This window comes from Mobula birostris, chromosome 25, assembly GCF_030028105.1.
Source record: "Mobula birostris isolate sMobBir1 chromosome 25, sMobBir1.hap1, whole genome shotgun sequence".
Classification (NCBI taxonomy): Eukaryota; Metazoa; Chordata; class Chondrichthyes; order Myliobatiformes; family Myliobatidae; genus Mobula; species Mobula birostris.
The window spans coordinates 51,645,282-51,668,031 of NC_092394.1; the positions used below are offsets into that span (position 1 = coordinate 51,645,282).

At 42.9% G+C, this 22,750-nt stretch overlaps 1 protein-coding gene across 1 annotated transcript in view; it reads right to left on the reverse strand.

The window, feature by feature from the left end:
* Positions 1-217: 217 nt before the first annotated feature.
* LOC140187656 (protein spinster homolog 1-like) overlaps positions 218-22,750 on the reverse strand; it is a 121,906-nt gene continuing 99,373 nt past the window's right edge. The window contains exon 12 of the mRNA XM_072243178.1: positions 218-985. Coding sequence (XP_072099279.1) covers positions 963-985 — 23 coding nt within the window. The 3' untranslated portion in view covers positions 218-962. The remainder of the gene's footprint in view (positions 986-22,750) is intronic.

Consider the following 22,750-nt stretch of genomic DNA (forward strand, 5'->3'; position numbering starts at 1 on the left):
GAGAAGGCAGGAAAATGAGGTTGAGAGGGAAATGGATCAGCCATGATGAAATAGCAGAGCGGACTTGACGGACCAAATGGCCCATTTCTACTCCCATTGTCTAAATCTTACTCACTGTCACAGAGAATTAAATACCCTCCCTGAATTTACAATGGCTCAGCCCAAAGTGCAAAGTACAGTTGGTGCAGATTTTACAGATTTGGTGCAAATGGATCCAGTAGTCACCATATCCTCGGACTACGAGTGGAGAATGGCATTATGTATTGACCTGACTGGGAAAGTGAACACTGTTGGACTTGGGCGATGGGAAGTGCTGCTTTTGCCATAATTCCCACTTGCTCTCATAAGGTCAGGCACAGATATGGAGTAAGGTACTGGAATGAAGATGGTTCCTGTGGAACACAGCAGTAGCTCTTGAGAGCAATGTGGCAAAGGACAAATTGGTAATGATGGAGAAGTTTTAATTTCGTTGTTTGACTTGTGAAAACTGGACAATCAAGTTCCAAAGTTAAACAGCTTCATCCTCCCGGGATGAGAAGTTTAAACTGAATGCTCCAACAAATGGACATGAAGATCTTTGTTGAGGTCCTGGCTGCTACTTGCTCTTTAGCTGATTAGAAAAGAGACGTTATTTGTTTATAATCATTTCACAGCTGTTGTGAGGCCCTAAAGAGGAGTAAAAATAATGCTGCATATCCCTGTTACAACAGTGGCTACACTTCAAAACTAGTCTAAGCAAGCAGACATTAAATGGTTCTCGGGGCGTTGCTCAAATGATGTTGTTTCATAAGATGGAAGAATTTGCTGCAAATGAAACAATTTTCAGCAGAGGAGGGTAATTCCTGGAGCTTCCCACTTAAAAGCTTTACCAGAGGGCATTAATCATCATCATGACAAGAATTCAGGAGGTGGCAACAACGTCTTCTCAAGGGCAAGTAGCATTGGGCAACAGACCGCCGGTCTCAGTCCACGATCGCTGATGAAGCTACAAAACAAAATGATAATAATCAGTGATGTAACAGCAACTCCCCTGACCTGAATGTTGTGCATTACCCATTTCACATGGCATGCATCTTTAGGAGAGGCAGGACATAACTCCACAGAGGCAAGTGGGGTATCACTGAAAAATTAAAATGAGGTTCCTCACACATTGAGAGGAGAATATAAAGAGGATGCAAAGGCAAAATACACAGAGGTTTTGGTGAGTAATCTACTGTACTCTGTCTAGCTTTAGTCATTTTCTTTAAGGAGGGATATACTTACTTTATGGACAGTTCAAAACAGGTCCAATAAACAGTGGTTACAAGAAACAATAAACAAGGAAATGGGAGCAGGAGCAGATACCTCAGCCTCCAAACTTGTTGCTTCATGTACCAGATCAGAACATCTCCTTTAGCTCATCTCTAAGTCTTGTCCATTCCCCTTGTTTTCGTATCATCCAGAAATCTTTGATCTGTGTTATGAAGTGCTGGGGTTGAGCCTGTCCTGTCCAGCCATGTGGACACTATGGTCATGACTAGAACCTCAATCTCCTCAGGAGACTAAATAGATAAGGCACGTCCCCATTGATCCACACCAAAGTGCCATAGAAAGCAGCCTCTATGGATGCATAAGATTATTATCTGAATGGTGGCCGATTAGGAAAAGGGGAGGTGCAACGAGACCTGGGTGTCATTATACACCAGTCATTGAAAGTGGGCATGCAGGTACAGCAGGCGGTGAAAAAGGCGAATGGTATGCTGGCATTTATAGCGAGAGGATTTGAGTACAGGAGCAGGGAGGTACTACTGCAGTTGTACAAGGCCTTGGTGAGACCACACCTGGAGTATTGTGTGCAGTTTTGGTCCCCTAATCTGAGGAAAGACATCCTTGCCATAGAGGGAGTACAAAGAAGGTTCACCAGATTGATTCCTGGGATGGCAGGACTTTCATATGAAGAAAGACTGGATGAACTGGGCTTGTACTCGTTGGAATTTAGAAGATTGAGGGGGGATCTGATTGAAACGTATAAGATCCTAAAGGGATTGGACAGGCTAGATGCAGGAAGATTGTTCCCGATGTTGGGGAAGTCCAGAACGAGGGGTCACAGTTTGAGGATAGAGGGTAAGCCTTTTAGGACTGAGATTAGGAAAAACTTCTTCACACAGAGAGTGGTGAATCTGTGGAATTCTCCGCCACAGGAAACAGTTGAGGCCAGTTCATTGGCTATATTTAAGAGGGAGTTAGATATGGCCCTTGTGGCTACGGGGGTCAGGGGGTATGGAGGGAAGACTGGGGTGGTGTTCTGAGTTGGATGATCAGCCATGATCATAATAAATGGCGGTGCAGGCTCGAAGGGCTGAATGGCCTACTCCTGCACCTATTTTCTATGTTTCTATGTTTCTATAACGGTTGATATGGTAACTGCTCTGTTCGTGACCTCAAGAAACTGTATTGAGTTGTGGACACAGCTCAGTGCATTATGAAACCAGCCTCTCTTCCATGGACTCCATCTACTCTTTTTGTTGCCTCAGTAAAGCAACCAGCATAATCAAACACCCTGCACACCCCTTTTCTGTCATGAACCAAAAAAAACAAAAGCCTAAAAGCATGTACCACTGGCTCAAGGACAGCTTCTATTCTACGCAAACAACAGGAATTCTGCAGATGCTGGAAATTCAAGCAACACACATCAAAGTTGCTGGTGAACGCAGCAGGCCAGGCAGCATCTGTAGGAAGAGGTGCAGTCGACGTTTCAGGCCAAGACCCTTCGTCAGGACTGAAACGTCGACTGCACCTCTTCCTACAGATGCTGCCTGGCCTGCTGCGTTCACCAGCAACTTTGATGTGTGTTGCTTCTGTTCTACGGTTATATTTCTATTGAATAGCTGCCTTGTACAATAAGATGGAGTCTTGATCTCATAATCTACCGAAGCATGGCCTTGCCCCTTTTTGCCTGCCTACACTGCACTTTCTCTGTAGCTGTTACAGATTATTCTGTATTCTCTTATTGCTTTCCCCTTGAACTACCCCATTGCGATGAAATTATTTGTAAGTCTGCTAAGCAAAGCAGAGTTTTTTTAACTGTACCTGGTACATCTGACAATAATAACTAATTTATGAGTGAACCTGGACTGAACCTCCACAGTTCTCCAAGGCAGAGGATTCAAAAGATTACTCACCTCAGAGTAAAGAAATTCCATCTCACCTCAATCTTAAATTGTCCTACCTTCCTTCCTGTGACTGTAGCCATGACTCAGCACTCCCCAGACCGTATAAGAATTGTGTAACTTTCAATGTGGTCAGCTCCATTGTTTAGGGAATCTAGTCCCACTCAATCACTCTTCATATGACAAACCACCCTTGGAACCAGTCTGCTGAGCTCAGCCTATTAAAACCAGATAAAGTGATGAGAACTGGACACAATGCATCACATACAAATCTCACCACACAACCATGTAATTAAAACAAGACCTCTCTGTTGCTCTACTCAAAGTTACCCACAACAAAAATTAACATTGTTCGTCCTAACTTCAGCACCTTCATTATGGCTCTCAGTGCACAAGCACACCTTTAAAGATCAACATTTATCAATCCCTCACCATTGAAGAAGTACCCTGCTTCTCTGGTATTGGCATGAAGGTGGATGACCTCATAATTTCCCAAATTATATCCCACCTCCCACACACTCATGAGCTCAGCTTCCAACCTAATGGCATGAATACTGATTTCTCCTTCTGGTAAAATAATTTCCCCCTCCCCTCTTTGTCTATTCCCCACTCTGGCCTCTTACATTTTCTCACCTGCCTATCACTTTCCCCCAGTGTCCCTCCTCCTTCGCTTTCCCCTATGGTCCACTCTCCTCCCCTATCAGACTCCCTCTTCTCCAGCCCTTTACCTTTCCCACCCACCTGGCTTCACCTATCACCCTCTGGCTATCCTTCTCCTCCTCCCCTCGCCTTTTCACTCTGGCATTATCCTCCTTCCTGTCCAATCCTGAAAAGGGTCTCAGGCTGAATTGTTGACTGTTCATTTCCATCAATGCTGCCTGAACTGTTGAGTTCCTCCAGCATTTTGTATGTGAAGCTTTTTTTTTGTGTCTCAGTGCATGTGACAATAATAAACCAATTCCAATTCCATGAAACTATCTACCTCTGTCTTAGAACTGTTCAACTTCTACCTCCTTATTAGGAATAGAGATCCAAGGACTCTGCATCTGGATTTCTGCTGATGACACTAAGGTTGGAGGTGTTGTGAGTAGTCTGGAGCATTGTCAGAAGTTACAGCACAACATCGATAGGATACAGAACTGGGCTGAGATGTGGCAGATGGAGTTCAACCCAGGTAAGTGTGAGGTGGTTCATTTCAGTAGGTCAAATTCAAAGATAGAATATAGTATTAGTAGTAAGACTCTTAGCAGAGTGGAGGATCAGCGAGATCAGTGATGTTGTGGAGATGGAACTGGACTCTCTGGCGGTGGTGTCTGAAAAGAGGATTCTGTCCAAGTTGCATGTCGTCTTGGACAATGTCTCCCATCCACTACATAATGTACTGGTTGGGCACAGAAGTACATTCAGCCAGAGACTCATCCCACTGAGATGCAACACTGAGCGTCATAGGAAGTCATTCCTGCCTGTGGCCATCTAACATAACAACTCCTCCCTTGGAGGGTCAGACACCCTGAGCCAACAGGCTGGTCCTGGACATTTCATAATTTACTGGCATAATTTACATATTGCTATTTAATTATTTATGGTTTTATTACTATTTAATTATTTATGGTGCAACTGTAATGAAAACCAGTTTCCCCTGGGATCAATAAAGTATGACTATGCCTATGACTATGACTACATTGGAGTCCGTGTCCATTGGACACTCAAAGCTGCTGCACAGGTTGACAGTGTTGTTAAGAAGGCGTATGGTGTGTTGGCATTCATCAACCGTGGGACTGAGTTCAAGAGTCATAAGATAATGTTACAGCTATATAAGACCTTAGTCAGACCCTACTTGAAATACTGTGTTCAGTTCTGGTCACCTCACTACATGAAGGATGTGGATAATTTAGAGAGAGTGCAGAAGAGATTTACAAAGATGCTGCCTGAATTGGAGAGCATGCCTTCTGAGAATAGGTGAGTGAACTTGGCCTTTTCTCATTGGAGTGATGGAGGATGAGAGGTGATTTGATAGAGGTGTATAACATGATGAGAGGCATTGATCATGTGGATAGCCATTGGCTTTTTCCCAGGGTTGAATGGCTAACATGAGGGGGCATAGTTTTAAGGTGCTTGGAAGTAGGTACAGAGGGGATGTCATGGGAAAGTTTTTCACACAGAAAGTGGTGAGTGCATGGAATGCACTGCCATCAATAGTGGTAGAGGCAGATACAATAGGCTCTTTTAAGAGATTCTTAGGTAGGTACATGAAATTCTAGGCAGTTTTTAGAGTAGGTTACATGGTCAGCACAACATTGTGGGCTGAGGGGCCTGTAACGTGCTGTAGATTTCTATGTTCTATGTTCTATCTTATGACAGTCAAAATAAATTTATCTCATCTCTGTGCTAAATGGATGTTTTGTTTTTTAAAGAGGGGCCCTTACCTAGTTTTAGATTCTCCCACAGGGGGAGCCATCTTCTCCACACTCCCCAGTTAAGATCCTTTAACACCCGAACTGCATTGCATTCTTCTCAGCTCCAGCCGACACAAGTCGAGCCTGTCAAGCTTTTCTTCATAGAGGACAAGATGCAGAGCTAGTTCAGACTACAAAGGACAGCAAGCATGGGTGGGGTAGCGTATGAGCCCCCTAACAATAATTACAGTGCCAGTCATGATAAAAATCAGAGAGCCAGAGGTTGCTTAGTAATCACAAACACATTAATGGCATGTATCAAATTTGCAGGACTCTGTGGATTACCTCTGTGTACCAACTAGGAAACACATCATCTTAGAATTAGTTGGTGCAATATGCCATGGTTAATTTATAATCCAGAGACAATGAGTCCCTGGGAAAGAGCAATTGGAATACTGTCAGATTTAACGCCTGATTTAGTTAAATCCAAATCTGGGGACTTAATTCTGAACAAAGCAAACTGTGTAAATTGGCTGTGGTAATTGGGAAAGCAGGATAAATATAAAGACTTCTCAAATACAAAACTTAGTATGTTAGAGAGTCAGAATCATCAAGAAACTCATAAAGAGAGAGACAATATAGGGACAACAAACCAGCAAAGGACATGCCAGTAGATTGTAAAAGCTCTGTAGGTGAATAGAAGATGATTAGCAGAAGTCACAAACAATTTACAGACAGAAGGGATGACAAAGTGACATAGAACTTAACCTAATACTTAGTGGTAGGAGAAAAATAATATTCTTGGAAAACTGGGTTCCAAAAATTTAGGAAACAAGAGAAGAACGGTTCACGTAATGCATTATAGCACCAGCAACCCGGGTTCAATTCCTGCTGTTGTCTGTAAGGAGCTTGTACATTCTCCCCGTGAGCATGTGGCTTTCCTCTGGGTGCTCCGGTTTCTTCCCACATTCCAAAGATGTAGGGGTTAGAAGTTTATTTGGTCACGTGGGTGTAATTGGACAAAGTGGACCTGTTGGAAAAAGGACCTGTTATCGTTCTGTTGGACGGAAGGGCCTGTTATCGTTCTGTTGACCAAAGGGCCTGTTATCATTCTGTTGGGTGTAAAGGCCTGTTATCATTCTTTATCTCTAAATAAATTTAAAAAATGGAGACTGAAAACTGACAAATCCCTCGAACCGGATGATCAGCTTCTCTGAGGTTTAAAGAGGATGGCTACAAGGGATGTATTTGCTTTGACATTCTGGAGTTGCCTAGATTGAAGGATTGTCTCTGCCAGCCCTGTTCAGGAAAGGAGAAAAGCAGCAAATGCACACTCAATGGCTACTTTATTAGATACAGGAGCTGCTCAATAAAATGGCCACTGAATTATGCTCATGGCCTTTTGCTGCTGTAGCCCATTCATGTTCGACGTGTTGTGCATTCAGGATGTTCTTTTGCACACCACTGTTGTAATGTGTGGTTATTTGAGTTACTGTTGCCTTCCTGTCAGCTTGAACCAGTCTGGCCTTTCTCATTAACAAGTCATTTTTGCCCGCAGAGCAGCTGCTCACTGGATTTTTTTTTGTTTCTTGTACCATTCTCTGTAAACTCTAGAGACTGTTGTGCATGGAAATCGCAGGAGATCAGCAGTTTCTGAGATATTCAAACCACCCTGTATGGCATCAACAATCATTTGATGGTCAAAGTCATTTAGGTCACATTTCTTCCCCATTCTGATGTTTGGTCTGAATAACAACTGAACCTCTTGACCATGTCTGCAGTCTTTTATACACTGAATTACTGCCACATGAGTGGCTGATCAGCAAGTGTACAAGTGTATCAAAAAAGAGCCACTGAGTATAGTTCATTTGGAGCAGGGTTTCCCAACTTTTCTTATGCCATGGACCAATACCCTTAAGTAGGAGGTCCGTGGATCCCAGGTTGGGTGCCCGGCAGGGTCTCGGCCCGAAACGCCTACTGTACTCTTTTCCATAGATGTTGCCTGGCCTGCTGAGTTCCTCCAGCATTTTCCGTGTGTTACTTGGATTTCCAGCATCTGCAAATTTTCTCTTGTTTGTGGATAGTTCGGAAAGGCTTAGAGGGATATTGCTTAAATGTGGGCAAATGGGAATTTTGGTCGGCATGGACCAGTTGGACTGAAGGGCCTGTTTCTTTGCTGTACAATTCTATGACCTACAAACAGGAAATCACCTTTTTTGAGCTAACAAGGATTTAAGCATTTTTGCCTCATGGGCTATACAGAAATTGAGACTCAACAAATGGGAAAATTGTTGATATGAATTGAGGATTTGTGAATGGAAGTAACTAAATTAGGGGTGTACTCTTAACTATTTACTTACTGGTACCATCACTGCTCGGGCCTGAGCTGGTCACTATCGACATGAATGGTTAAAGAAGTGGACTGCGTATAAAGTACCCAAGACTACTGACGCTGCAAGGCAAGCTGGGAAAATCTCTGAGGAAGACGCAAAGAGGCTGCAGAGAGGCAGAAACATGTCAAGCAATTGATCAGGAAGGTGGTGATGGAATTTAATGAGAAGAAATGTGAACACATCTGCTGGCAGGAAAACTTGAATAGTGGAGTCTTTCTATTAAATATTGGTGTCCAGCGTGAACCAAATCTTCTGAGTGCCAACATTTCCCACTAACATTGTTAATCCTGGAGGTAAATACTTGTCTTGAAACTATTTCTACCAGGTGTCTAGTCAATGAAACATGGTTATTTTGATATGTGTTATTACCAAATCAGAGAAGTCAGCCTACTGAGAGATTACGTATGTTGACTCAGAAAGATGCTGCGAGTGCTCAGCTGATCTCTGTCTGGGCCAACAATCCACTTCCACCCCAGGATCATCAACAATGCTTATTATTGTACACAATTAACACAGTCACAAACCAAAAGCTTTCTATTTTAACACATTAAATAGTGTCATAAAGTCATAGAAAAGTACAGCACATAAACTGGCCCTCTGGCCCGTCTAGTACATGCAGAACCATTTAAACTACCTATTTTCAATGACCTGCACTGGGACCATAGCTCTCCACACCCCTACCATCCATGTACCTGTCCAAACTCCTCTTAAACATTGAAATCAAGCTCACATACACCACTTGTGCTGGCAGCTCATTCCGCACTCTTACGACCCTCTGAGTGAAGAGATTTCTCCTCATGTTCCCCTTAGATTTTTCACCGTTCACCCTTAACCCAAGACCTCTGGCTGTAGTGCCACCCAACCTCAGTAGAAAACACCTGCTTGCACTTACCCTATCTATACCCCTCATAACTTTGTATATCTCTATCAAATCTCCTCACAATCTTCTACATTCAAAGGAATAAAGTCCTAACCTATTCAATCTTTCCATATGACTCAGGTCCTCCAGTCCCAGCAACATTTTTGTAAAATTTTCTCTGTGCTGTTTCAACCTTATTTACATCTTTCCTGTAGGTAGGTAAGCAAAATTGCACACAATACTCCAAATTATGCCTTACCAATGTCTTATACAACTTCAACATAACATCCCATCTCCTGTATTCAATACATTGATCTATGAATTATCATATTAGGGGATCTATCATATTATCATCAAGATAACAAACAACAATGGATCCAGCACCGATCCCTAAGGCAATCCCCTAGCCACAGGTCTCCACTACCTCATCTTGAATGCCAAGCGACTAAACCTTCTTGACCAACCTCCCATGTGGGACCTTGTCAGATGTGCATATTAACAGGCTTAAAATGTGAATTGCAGTTTCTAAAGTTTATAAAAGTAAATAAAGTGGAAATGGGGGGGGGGGTGTTGGACATCTGACAATGCCCCCAACTCCACGGTCTCCCCGTCACTACTTCAGATTCTAGCCTTGAATTAGCAACCATCTCCAACAAACCCCTCCCCTCCAGATTTGGAAACTTCGAATTGCTTTGGAAACTCACATTTCTTCTTATTGTTCCACCCACCTTCTTCTTGATCAATTGCTTATTATATTTCTACCTCTCTGCAGCCTCTTTGGCTCTTGCTCAAAGATTTACCCGCCTCACAACAGTCTTGGATACTTTATATTCAGAACATTTCTTTAACCATTCCTGTCGATTGTGACCAGCTCAGACTCGTGCAGTGATGCTAGCAGTAAATAAATAGTACAACCTCTAAATTAAACTCAGTTGACCAGATATCATCCTCAGATCCCACTCTCAACTGCCAGGTGTGGGCAAAGGTGGGAAGTCCATCTTCAGCCTTCTACCTCTACCACCAATCATCTTGTAGCTTTTCACATCAACCCTACTCTCCCACCTCCCTACTTTCCCCTCACCTGGACTCACCTATCACCTGCATTTGATTTGGAGATAATGTTGTCCAGAAGGTTCTTTGGAAGTCAAAAATCAGGGATAAATCTGGTTACAACCATCTCAATCTACGGTAATTAAGAACCAAAGAAAGAAGACAAGGAAAAGACAAAGAACAAAGTTGTGGTCGTCTTATACTGAGAACTATCTCAAACCAAACAGATAAGAGCAGACCAGGAGACACTTCAATTCATGGCGTGACACAGGCTACAGACAAAGAAGATACAAAAATACAGAACTAGCTATCCTACAAATTACTGAAAATCCACAGAACATTTGCAGATAAACAGGTGATTATTCAAACTTATAAGCAAGCATAAGCAATGTTAAACAGGGAAAATGGCAATTTGAATCTGTGGAATTCTCTGCCACAGGAAGCAGTTGAGGCCAGTTTATTGGCTATATTTAAGAGGGGGTTAGATATGGCCCTTGTGGCTAGAGGGATCAGGGGGTATGGAGGGAAGGCAGGTATGGGGTTCTGAGTTAGATGATCAGCCATGATCATACTGAATGGCGGTGCAGGCTCAAAGGGCCGAATGGCCTACTCCTGCACCTATTTTCTATGTTTCTATGTTTCTAGATCCTAAACCAACACCTGTCAGCTTGTGTTCCTTCCCCATCCCCCAACTATTTTATTCCATCTTCTGCCCCCTTCCGTTCCAGTTCTGATGAAAGGTCTTGGTCTGAAATATCTTTCTTTCTTTTTCAATCTTTCTATTAATTTCGAAGTATAAAAACAAAACATAGCAATAATACAAATAGTAGAAGAAATATTGTTAGACTTAAGAAAAGTAATTGTACAATCAAATAGTGTACGTTAACAAAGCTCCCAATCATGTAAAACTGACAACGGATAATACAAATCAAAAAAAACTGAAAAAAAATCATGAAAAAGAAAAAAAAACAAAACCAAAAAAAAAAACAAACCCCATCCCCAAAGAAAAACAGAATTAATCAACTAAACTAAAAGACTTAGGCAAAACTAACAACTTAAAAATGGAAAAGAAGAAAACCTTAGTGTCGATGACTCCATTCCCCTCCAACAACAGTACAGAGAGATAAAACAAGTTTGGAAATGATCAAATTACATCAACTGAAAATGCTGATTGAATGGCCTCCAAGTTTTTTCAAACTTAATGGAAGGGTCATAAACTGCACTTCTAATTTTCTCCAAATTCAAACACACCATAGTTTGTGAAAACCAATGAAATACCTTAGGAGGGTTAATCTCTTTCCAATTCAACAAAATGGACCTTCTAGCCATTAAAGTAAGAAATGCAATCATCCTTCGTGATGAAGAGGTTAAATTATTTAAGTCTATCATTGGTAGTCCAAAGATAGCAGTAATTGGATGAGGTTGTAAGTTTATGCTTAGGACCGTTGAAGTAATATCAAAAATATCTTTCCAATATTTCTCCAACAAAGGACATGACCAAAACATGTGGGTTAAAGAAGCTATCTCGAAATGACATCTGTCACATATTGGATTAATATAAGAGTAATAGCGAGATAGTTTATCTTTGGACATATGAGCCCTGTGCACTACTTTAAACTGTATCAACCTATGCTTAGCACATACAGAGGATGAATTCACCAACTGAAGAATTTTTTCCCATTTTTCAGTCGATATATTAATCTCAAATTATCTTTCCCAGTCAGCTTTAATTTTATTAGAAGCATCAGGACATAAATTCATAATTATATTATATATAATTGCTACTACACTTTTCTGAGAGAGATTTAAATCTAAGATTTTTTCCAAAATGTCCATTGGATATGGGTGTGGGAAATTAGGGGAAACAGTAATTAAAAAGTTTCTAATCTATAAATATCTAAAAAAGTGAGACCTGCGTAAATTATATTTATTAGAGAGTTGATCAAAAGACATAAAACGATTATCCAAAAATAAATCGCAAAAAGATATTATACCTTTGGTTTTCCAATCAGAGTAAGCTTGATCCATCGTGGAAGGTTGAAAAAGAAAATTTGATATAATGGGACTTGCTAGAATAAATTGATTAAACCCAAAAAATCTTCGGAATTGAAACCATATATGTAAAGTACGCTTAACTATTGGGTTATTCATTTGTTTATATAATTTAAAAGAAGTAAAAGGAAGTAAAGTTCCTAAAACCGAACCCAAGGAAAACCCTTGTAATGAATTAGATTCAAGATTTACCCAACAAGGGTTTAAAGATACGTCCAAATCTCGTAACCAAAATTTTAAATATCGAATATTAATTACCCAGTAATAACATCTAAAATTTGGAAGGGCAAGCCCCCCCTCCTTTTTGGATTTCTGTAGATACCTTTTACCTAACCTAGGATTTTTATTTTGCCAAATATATGAGGAAATTTTTGAATCTACGTTATCAAAAAAAGATTTTGGGATGAAAATTGGAACTGATTGGAATATATACAAAAATTTGGGCAAAATGGTCATCTTAATAGCATTAATCCGACCAATCAAAGACAAAGAGATTGGCGACCATAGAAATATCAACTTAACTTGCTTTCTTAGATGCTGCCTGACCTGCTGAGTTCCTCCAGCATTTTGTGTATGTATGCTGCTCAAGATTTCCAGCATCTGCTGAAACTCTTGTGTCTCTCTAGAAATAATTTGTTTGTCTTAGTCCAGCTCAATCACCAAATCAGGACTGGCTAAGAACTAGGAGCCATCAAACATAAATCAAATTTCAGGCCCACCTACATGAGTTCTCATGGAGCTTCATGAAATAATTCGCCAGAAAAGAAGCTCTTTAAACATAGCAAAAGTGGTGTTTGCAACAAAGCCATTTAATGATGGATTATACTGGTGGCAATGTTGGGATGAAGGACCTTGGGGGTGGACAAAAAGAGTATAGTTATAAATTGGAGGAGGATAGTGGGCTTTTGACAGTGAGAATTAATAATTATATTATTTGATATTTGGGTGGCAGGTTGGAGTTAGGACTCTAATTTGGTTAGAGGTGTAAGGTGGCTCCTTCCCTCTGCTAGCCTGCAGGTCACCCTTGGGCGAGGTGTAGCACCTGCTTAGCTCCACCCCGATCAGGGTCACGTGAAGCCATGGGAGCAGGTGGTGGATGGTCGTATGAGCAGCTGGTACAGGTCACAGGTCCTGGCTATGCAACCACTGAGGACAGGCAGACAATCTCCGAAAAGTATTAATAGTGGCTATGGTCACCCATCTTGTAAAGACACTGCTCAGAAGAAGGCAATGGCAAACCACTTCTGTAGAAAAATTTGCCTGGTCAAAGACCTTGATCACCTACGTCATACAACAGGGCACATAATGATGATGGTTATTTGATATTAGGCAAAGTATTTTCCATTACAATATTAACATTCAAGGCCATCCATTTAAAAATGTCGTATTCCATTACTAATTAACAATGCTATTAAAATTGCCATTAACTCATCAGTATATTTTAGAATTGTTTTGCAGCCTTGATACTTTTTATTTGCAGCAATAGCAGAGGACAGTTAGGTTAGTCGGCCCAATGGCCTATGCTAGTTTTTATACCACACACATAACCTCCCATTCCACCTACTTACCTCAACCTCTCAAAGCCATTATAACTTTCTCTCATACCTTCACTCTCTAGCTCCCTTTTTAAAATATGCAATCCGTGTTTTCTGTCTCAAACAGCTCCTGTGATACTCAATAACACACCCAACTTCTAGTCAATTTCCTTGTCTGATTTAGTTGTATCTTTTTGTTCATATTTATGATCCTCGTCTTTAGATTTATTCATAGTGAAAAGAATCCCTTCATCAGTTACAATATCCAATCTATTTATAACTTACTAAGAGCTTTGTTCTCAAACATTTTCTCAACAGAGAATTCATGATATTGACTGCCATCTTTTGTTTCTGCACTACATTCTCTTTTTATTTCTGTTACGGCAGGAACTGTGAACGGTAAGTATGGCCTTAGAAGAGCTCTTAGCGTGTTTGGGATGCAACTCTCCACATCACAGAATTGGAATATCATGTCACATTGTTATCAAACTTTGGTTAGACCGCATCTGGAGTATCGTGTGTCGTTCTGGTTTCTACTCTGTATGAAGGATGTGGACGCACAGGAGTTAATTCACCAAGATGTAAGTAAAATCCTCTCATTCAGGTAACAAGACAAGATTGGATAGGCTGGGCTAATTTTCCCTGAAGCATAACAAATGTATGGTGACCTGACAGAGGTATATAACATGTTGAGAGGCATAGACAGGATAAAATTTCAAAATCTTTATTTTTCATGGTAGTGGTACCAAAAACAAGAGGATACAGGTTTACAGATGTGGGGAAGAAGTTTCTGAGGGGAAAGAACAGAAAAGCCTACAAAAAGTGGTGGATACTGCTCAGCACATCACAGGAAAAGCCCTCCTCACCATTGAGCAGACCAACAAGGAGCACTGCCACAATAAAGCACTATCGCTATCAAAGCGCCCCTCTATCCAGGCCATGCTCTCTTCTCACAGTTGCCATCGGGAAGGAAGCGCCGGAGGCTTAGGTCCTGCATCAACAGTTTCAGCTGCAGTAACTACCCTTCAGGAACTGTACAACTCTACAATCACACCAGTTTTGAAATCAAATCAGCTTGAAATACAAACACAACCGAGAGAAAATCTGCGGGCACTGGAAATCAAAGTTATACATACAAGATGCTGGAGGAACTCATCTTGAAATACAAACTATGATCTTATTTGAGTTGTTTTAATGTCTGCTGACCGGCAAAACTATTTTAAATTATCTTTGTTTTCACCCTAGACTTCTTTACTCTGCTGCCTCTATCAGTTTCTAATTGTCAACAATATGGATGATAGTTCTAATTCTTCTTTCAGCCCACATTTAGCTATGTTACAGTTTATTTGCCCCAGACCTTGAGATCCAAACATCCAGACCTGGAGATTTGTTTGCTTCAACATCAGAATGACTGAGGCGCCTGCAACCGATTTCAAGCACATTAAGAACAAAAGAGATGGAAGCAGCAGCAGACCACAGCCCTTGTACTCCCTCCCTCACCGTTCAATAAGACTACGGCTGATCTTTTACTTCAGAGTCACTTTGCCCTAAAATTCAAATTTCAACCAGTTGCTGCCTTGATTACATGCAGAGACTCCACAAAGATTCAATCTCTTCTGAGTAAAGAAGTTTCTGCTTTGAGCACGTCCTGCATATTCAGCCTGTTGCTGACATGTTCCAGACAGCACAGCGGGGAAAGCATCATCCCTCAATATGCTGTCAATCCCTGAGGAGTTTTGTAAGTTTCAGACACATCACTCATGGACTTGACAGAGCGAGGATTTTTCTGGCATCTAGTTCATTCACACATGGTACTCACACTTCGTTCTAGAAAAGGAATCACCTTGAGATGCTTACCTCCATTTATAACTTTGGTGAGAGGTTGTCTGAAGCCCTGATAAAGCAGGAATAGCATCCGATCTTATAGACACCTGCAGAAACACATGGTGTCTTTCCCTAACCAGTCAAGTGTGAGCAACACCATATGGGAAGGTGCTGACGTTCCTGTTTTCCTTCATGCCTTCAGCCCACAATATACATTTGTGCCTGTAAACAACACCATCTCCTTTCCAACAGCTAGCGATACCTACCCAGCTAGATAGAGCCTGTGTCACGGTCCGGTCCGTGAAGTCTGCATTCCGGTTCACGGTCCAGTCCATCGATCCTTGTTCTGGGTTTTCCGGTTTTCTACCTTGTTCTGTTGGGTGCCTAGGCTTAATTGAGGCACCTGATTCTCATTTCGGTCTGGCACATAAATACTTCTGCAAACCAGGGATTGTTGGCTGGACAGTTCCCTTCCTTCCCTTTGAAATCTGGGATGGTTACCTCGCCTGCAACCTTCGTCTGTCACTTCGTCAGAATCCTCGTCAAGTATCCTCGGCAGTGACCTTGGCAAGTATCCTCTGTAGTTACCTGGGCAGTCACCTCGGTAAATATGCTTCGCAGTCATCCCGGCCCCTGTGTCCTGGAAAGCATCCTGGCCCCTGCGTCCTAGAAGGGTCCCTGTGGCTCTGAGCCCAAGTAGGAATCCTGGCTCTGTACCCCAGAGCCTAACCCAGCCAAGTTGAAGAGCCGAGCCAAATCTAACCCAGGAGTTACCTCACCCAGCCCAGCCCTGGAGAATCCTCGCCCAGCCCAGGTGTTCCTCGTCCTGTCCAAGAACCTCATCCTGTCCAGGTCAAGGCTTTGTGTTCCCGTCCTGTCCAAGTCAAGGCTTTGTGTTCTCTTCCTGTCCATGTGCTTCATCCTGTGCAGAAGTTCCACGTCCTGTCCTTGCCAAGATCCTAGTCCCATGTCCTAGCCTAGACCTGGGTTCCAGTTCCGAGTCAAGACCCAGGTTCTGAGTCCCAACTAAGACCCAGGTTCTGGATCCTTATCCAGGCTCTGGTTCCGGAGTTCCGTGTTCCTAGTCCAGGCTCCTTGTTCCTAGTTCCCTATCCGGGTCCCGTGTTTCTAGTCCAAGTCCTAGCCCAGGCCCTGAATCCTAGTCTCATCCAGGGCCTGTGTCCCTGTCCAGCGTTGTTTCTTCCTGACTCCCCTTGTTTTCTTGCTATACCTAGTCCTGGTCCTAGAACTGCAGTGTCTCTGTCTTGTACTTGGGTCCGCTCCCAGCGCCGTCTTGTAACAGAACAGTCCAGTCAAGTATGGACCCAGCAACACAGTCACTGTTGTTTTACTCTTGCCATCCTGGGTTCCCCCCTGTTGAATGCCCCCCCCCACCAGTCCATAGCCTGGGGAAGTCTTTTGGGTCGCCAGGAGGCTCCCATGGGGTGGGGGGGGGGTGGCGCGGAATACAGTCATGGTCCGGTCCGTGAAGTCCACATTCCAGTTCACAGTCCAGTCCATGGATCTTTGTTCTGGGTTTTCCTGTTTTCTACTTCGTTTTGTTGGGTGCATTAATTGAGGCACCTGATTCTCATTTCGGTCTGGCACATAAATACCTCTCTGCAAACCAGGGATTGTCGGCTGAACAGTTCCTTTCCCCCCCCTTCAGAATCCCCGATGGTTACCTCGCCTGCAACCTCTGTCAGAATCCTCAGCAAGTATCCTCGGCAGTCATCCCGGCCATGCATCCTAAAAAAAGGTCCCGGCCCCTGCGTCCTGGAAAGCATCCCAGCCCTGCGTCCCAGAAGGGTCCCAGTGGCTCCGTACCCTAGAGCCTAGCCCAGCCAAGTCCAAGAGCTGAGCCAAATCTAGTTATAGAGCCACGCCCAGCCCTGGAGTTACCTCACCCAGCCCAGCCCAGGAGTACCTTGCCCAGACTGGTGCTGGAGTTCCCTCGTCCTGTCCTAGCCACGGCTTTGTGTTCTCGTCCTGTCCATGTGCCTCATCCTGTGCAGGAGTTTCACATCCTGTCCTTGCCAAGATCCTAGTCCCGAGTCCTAGCCTAGATCCGGGTTCCGAGTCCCAACCAAGACCTAGGTTCCGGATCCTTGTCCAGACTCTGGTTCCGGAGTTCCGTGCTCCTAGTCCAGGCTCCTCGTTCCCAGTTCCCCGTCCGGGTGCTGTGTTTCTAGTCCAAGTCCTAGCCCAGGCCCTGAATCCTAGTCTTGTCCAGGGCCTGTGTCCCTGTCCAGCGTCGTTTCTTCCTGACTCCCCTTGCTTTCTCGACAAACCTATTTCTGTTCGTTGTTCTGTGTCTGTGTCTTGCTTTTGGGTCTGCCTTCAGCGCCCCCTTATGACAGCCTGAGGGGTTAGCAGATGTCTGTGTGGAATGAAAATTGCTTGGAGGTGTTTCGATCTTGTAAATCATTAACACAATCAAGGTTCATTCAGGAACAAGTACAACTGGATGGGTTGACTTTGTGAAGAATAGCATTTTTACATGCTTTAAAACTAGAAAGGAGAGATTGCAGTATGTATGTGGGAGAGATGGTTACACTTGCAGAATTTAAGAAGTATCAAGATGAAACCTGAAACTACCAATGCGTAGAAGGCTATACTACCCGTGTTGATGGGCAGGGTTAGTGCAGAAAGTCAGCTAGGACACAGTGGGTTTAAGGCCTTTTTCTGGGCTCTATGACTCTGATAGAAAGCATTGGGAACACCAAAAGGGTTACTCAGTATCTATGAGAATAAGATGCAAGGCTACTTGAAATCATGATGGCAATTAGAAGCAGAAGGCTTTAACAGATTAACCCAGTCCAGAAATGAGCAAACATCATCAAAGACACAAAGTGTGTGAATAGGATAAGGAAATGGCTCCGAGTGAAGCAGTGGGGAGAAATTCAAATACCACCCTACCCACAGCTTGGGAGAGCACTGATTGAAGGTAATTCCCTTTCAACAAAAACATAACAAGGAATTATTTCAAACAAGAGAAAATCTGCAGATGCTGGCAGTTCAAGCAACATGCACAAAATGCTGGAGGAACTCAGCAGGCCATGAGTTCCTCCAGCATTTTGTGTACGTTGCAAGAAATTATCTCATTTCTTCTTGCCATGCATTTCCACAAGAGTTAGGAAAAGCACAGGGTCACTGTATACACTGATTGTAGAACAGGGTCTCAAAACTATTCCACTTTTGCTACCTGTAACCTCTGTCTCTCTCCGTCTTTCTCTTTGCTCCCTCACACTCTCACACAGACGCTTACTGTGGCAAATCAACTGCATTCTGGACGGAGACTTTGACAACACTAACAATCTTGCTGTGAATTACAAAAGATAATCATAACCTACAAATCAATGCAACTGGATATTTCAGAATGAACTAGACCAATGCATAGGATAAACCAGTGACCAAGGGCTGTTGAGACTTGCCTTTAGCCTACGACACAGAAAGGTTAGGTACAGGCCGAAACAAGGTAGAGGGGTTTGGACCCAGAGCTTATTGAAGCGACTGAAACTGATGTTTGGATGAAGATTTAACCACCGGGCCGACTGGGAAAGGTCGGGTACAGGCCGAATCAAGGCAGCGGAGTCCAGGCCCCAGAGCATATCAAAGCAACTGAAACTGGTGTTTGGATGACGATTTAAGTGTCGGGCCAGATTGAAAAGGTTAGGGAGTTGGGGCCCGAGGCGAGGGTTGGGCCGATTCAGCTTGCTGCTCTGTGACGTTTACTTGGCTCTGTGCTGAGCTAAGAGTCTGTGGACAAATTCTTTGTGGACTTCAGTTCAGAACGCTGTTTGCTTGTATTTAATGTTTTTTTTTTACCTTCTCTGCACACTGGGTGTTTGATGGTCTTTCTTAAAATCTTTTTTGAGTTTCTTTGTTTTGTGGCTGCCTGTTAGGAGACGAATCTCAAGGTTGTACAATGTATACATTGATTAATGTACTTTGAACTTTGAGACCCATGCTTAGATTCTTGTCTCTGTTGAGTGCCATAAGGAAGTGGTGTAGCAAGGTTAGAACTTTCACAGAAGGAAGCAGGAACAGTAGTCTGTTTCTCAGAAATTGCTATCAGTTATGACTCAGTTGCTAACTCCTTACTGTCAGCCTGGTCAGTTCAGCCACTGGAAGTAGGTTGTCTTTCACTGCTGGTGGGACCTTGCTAATCAGTCATCACATTTCCTCCTCTATTAGAGCAACTGAGCTCCTAGAAGAAGAGTCTTTGGCTTTGAAATGCTTAGGAACATCTGAGATTCTATCATATGTTAGGGTTAGGTTGAGCAGGGCATGCCAACCGCCTCAAAGCCCCGACCTCAGGTGCCTCACAATCTTTAGAACATGGAACGTAGAAAGGCACAGTACAGGAACAGTAAACACGAGCAATTCTGCAGATGCTGGAAATTCGAGCAACACACACCAAAGTTGCTGGTGAACGCAGCAGGCCCGAAACGTCGACTGTACCTCTTCCTAGAGATGCTTCCTGGCCTGCTGCGTTCACCAGCAACTTTGATGTGTGCTGGTCCAGGAACAGACCCTTCGACCCACAGTGCTTATCCTCACTATGAACAGAATCTAACTGCTCCCATCTGCGGGCACATCCTCCCATTCTCCACCACTTTATCTCTCAGTCTAAAGGCCCCTTAAACATTACCTTCATGGCTGTTTTCTATCATGTCCTCTGACAGCCCACCCCAGGCATTTCCCACTTACTGTGTAAAAACCTGCCTCACAAATGTCCCCTCCCCCACCAGCTGGTACATTCCCTCATTTCATTACTGCCCTCGGGGAAGGCCCACACTCAGCTGTTTATAAACAGCTTCTTCCCCTCCATCAGATTTCTGACACACTACTTCACTAGACCATAAAACAAAGGAGCAAATTAGGCCATTTGGCCCATCAAGTCTGTTCTGCCACTGATTATTTATTATAGGGCTTTTATTATGCCTCACCAATCCAAGGCTTCTCCTCAGAACCTCTGACACCCTGACTAATCATGAACCTATCAACCTACACTTTAAATATACTTAATGACTTGACCTCCTCAGCTATTCCTTACTGCTGCCACAAAGCAACACATTTCACAATGTCTAATCAGTGCGAATAAACTTAATTCTCATTCTGAACCTGTGCCCTATAGTGTTTGGCCATTCCACACTGGCAAACAGACTCTTGACTATGTACCTAACTAGACCCCTCACAATTTCGTACCAAATCACCCACAGAGTCCAACACCCCAGGGAGTGGTAGTAGAGGGTTGCCTCTCTGACTGGAGGTCTGTGACTAGTGGAGTACCGCAGGGATCGGTGCTCAGTCCATTGTAGTTTGTCATATATGTATCAATCAATGATCTGGATGATAATGTTGTTAACTGGATCAGCAATTTGTGGATGACACCAAGACAGCAAGGAAAACTTTCAAAGCTTGCAGTGGGATCTAGACCAAATGAAAATGGGCTGAAAAATGACAGTTGGAATTTAATACAGACAAGCGCAAGGTGTTGCATTTTGGTAGAGCCAACCAGGGAAGGTCTTACACAGTGAATGGTAGGAAACTGAGAAGTGTGGTAAGTCAAAGAGATCCGGGAATACATAATTCATTGAAAGTGGCAGCACAAGTAGATAGGGTTACAAAGAAAGTTTATTGCACATTGACATTCCTAAATCAAAGTATTGAATACAGAAGATGGGGTGTTACCTTGAAGTTGTATAAGACGGTGAGACCTAATTTTGAGTATTGTGTGCAGTTTTGGTCACCTATGTACTTGAAAGATGTAAATAAGTTTGAAAGAGTACAGAGAAAATGTACAAGGATTTTGCTGGGTCTGGCAGACCTGAGCTATAAGCAAAGATTGAATAGGTTAAGACTTTATTCCTTGGAACATAGAAGATTGAGGGTAAATAGGGTAAACGCAAGCAGGCTTTTTCCACTGACGTTGGGTAGGGCTACAACTAGAGGTCATGGGTTAGGGGTGAAAGGTGAGAAGTTTAGGGGGAACATGAGGAGAAGCCTTTTCACTCAGAGGAATGAGCTGCCAGTGCTAGTGGTGGATGCAGGTTTGATAGCAACATTTAAGAGAAGTTTGGTGAAGTACTTGGATGTGAGGGGTATGGAGGGCAATGGTCTCGGCGTAGGTTGATGGAGTGAGGCAGAGAAACAGTTCAGCATGTTTCTGTGTGGTAGTGCTCTATGATTGTAAGGGATATGGGGAGAAAGTTGGAACAAGAGGGACTGTACGTGATGCGATCTGAAGCAACACACAATCTAGAGGAACTCAGCTGCTTAGGCAGTATCTATGGAGAGAAACGGACATTTAACATTTTGGGCTGAGACTGAGAAATGAATACCATCAGCTCCACATAACTAGGGTTCTGTGCACCGCAGTTTTTATTGAGCTGTTTAAACATCTTTCTGAATAAGTTCTCACAACGTTAGCTCAAATCATCCCGAAATACTGACCATTTCCTTCCATATATAGGTGCCACCTGACCTGCTGAGTTCCTCCAGCACTCTTTGTGTCACTGCATCTGGATGATCAGAGATGATCATATTGCAGAGCAGAGCAGGCTCCTATTTTCAATGCTTTTATGTTTCTAAAACAAGAATCTAAACAGGTTTCATTTTCCAAGCACAGCACCACAGATGATGGAATGTGGGATGCACAAAAATATAAACTTGCTAATGTGGCAAAGGTTAAAAACACGCAGGGTCCTTTTGGGGAAAGAGGTCAAGGAACAGAAACCAGAGAAGCATAGGGCAAAGGGGTAGGAGAACATGACCCACCAACTGCAATATAAGCAACAATTCTGTTCAGAGCTGTACCGAACCGCCAAGGTGTCATTTGCATCATGCTGACTTAATGAAAAGATGAACTAAAATCAACTTCTGCGGCATACAGCTCATTTGAGGGAATCTGAAAAACAGTCATTACTTCATCTGTCGACACTTGTCTAGAAGCTACTGATCTCTAGAGGTAAGTCAATAAACTATTAATTACATGTAATGTGGTTGGAAATAGCTCTGTCAACTTTTGTTGACAAGCCCCAAATGCACTGACAAAGAAATGAATATTATCGACTTTACATAAATAGGGTTCTGTTGCACCACATTTTGGATCGAGCTGTTTAAACAACATCTTTCTGAAGACGGTGTTAGCTCAAATGTTCCTTTCCGATGCTTCATTTGCAGAAATGTTGCCGTCACTCAGTATAATTGTCCTGACAGCCAGGGCTCAGATTTTGCCAGACATCATCAGTAAAGGAACAATGTCTTTCGCTGTTAATGAGTAAGCTGCCCAGCAGCTGGTGACTAGAAAGATACCCCATTATCATTGCAATTTGCTGTCTGATTTGCATCAGTCCTTCATAGGCAAAATCAGCATCTCCCTCATCCTCCCTATGACATTACTGAAGTTACATGTTAATTGGCCATTGAAGTTGCTACAGAAAATGATCGGGGGAGGAAGCAAACTATTTTTATGATGCAAAATTGT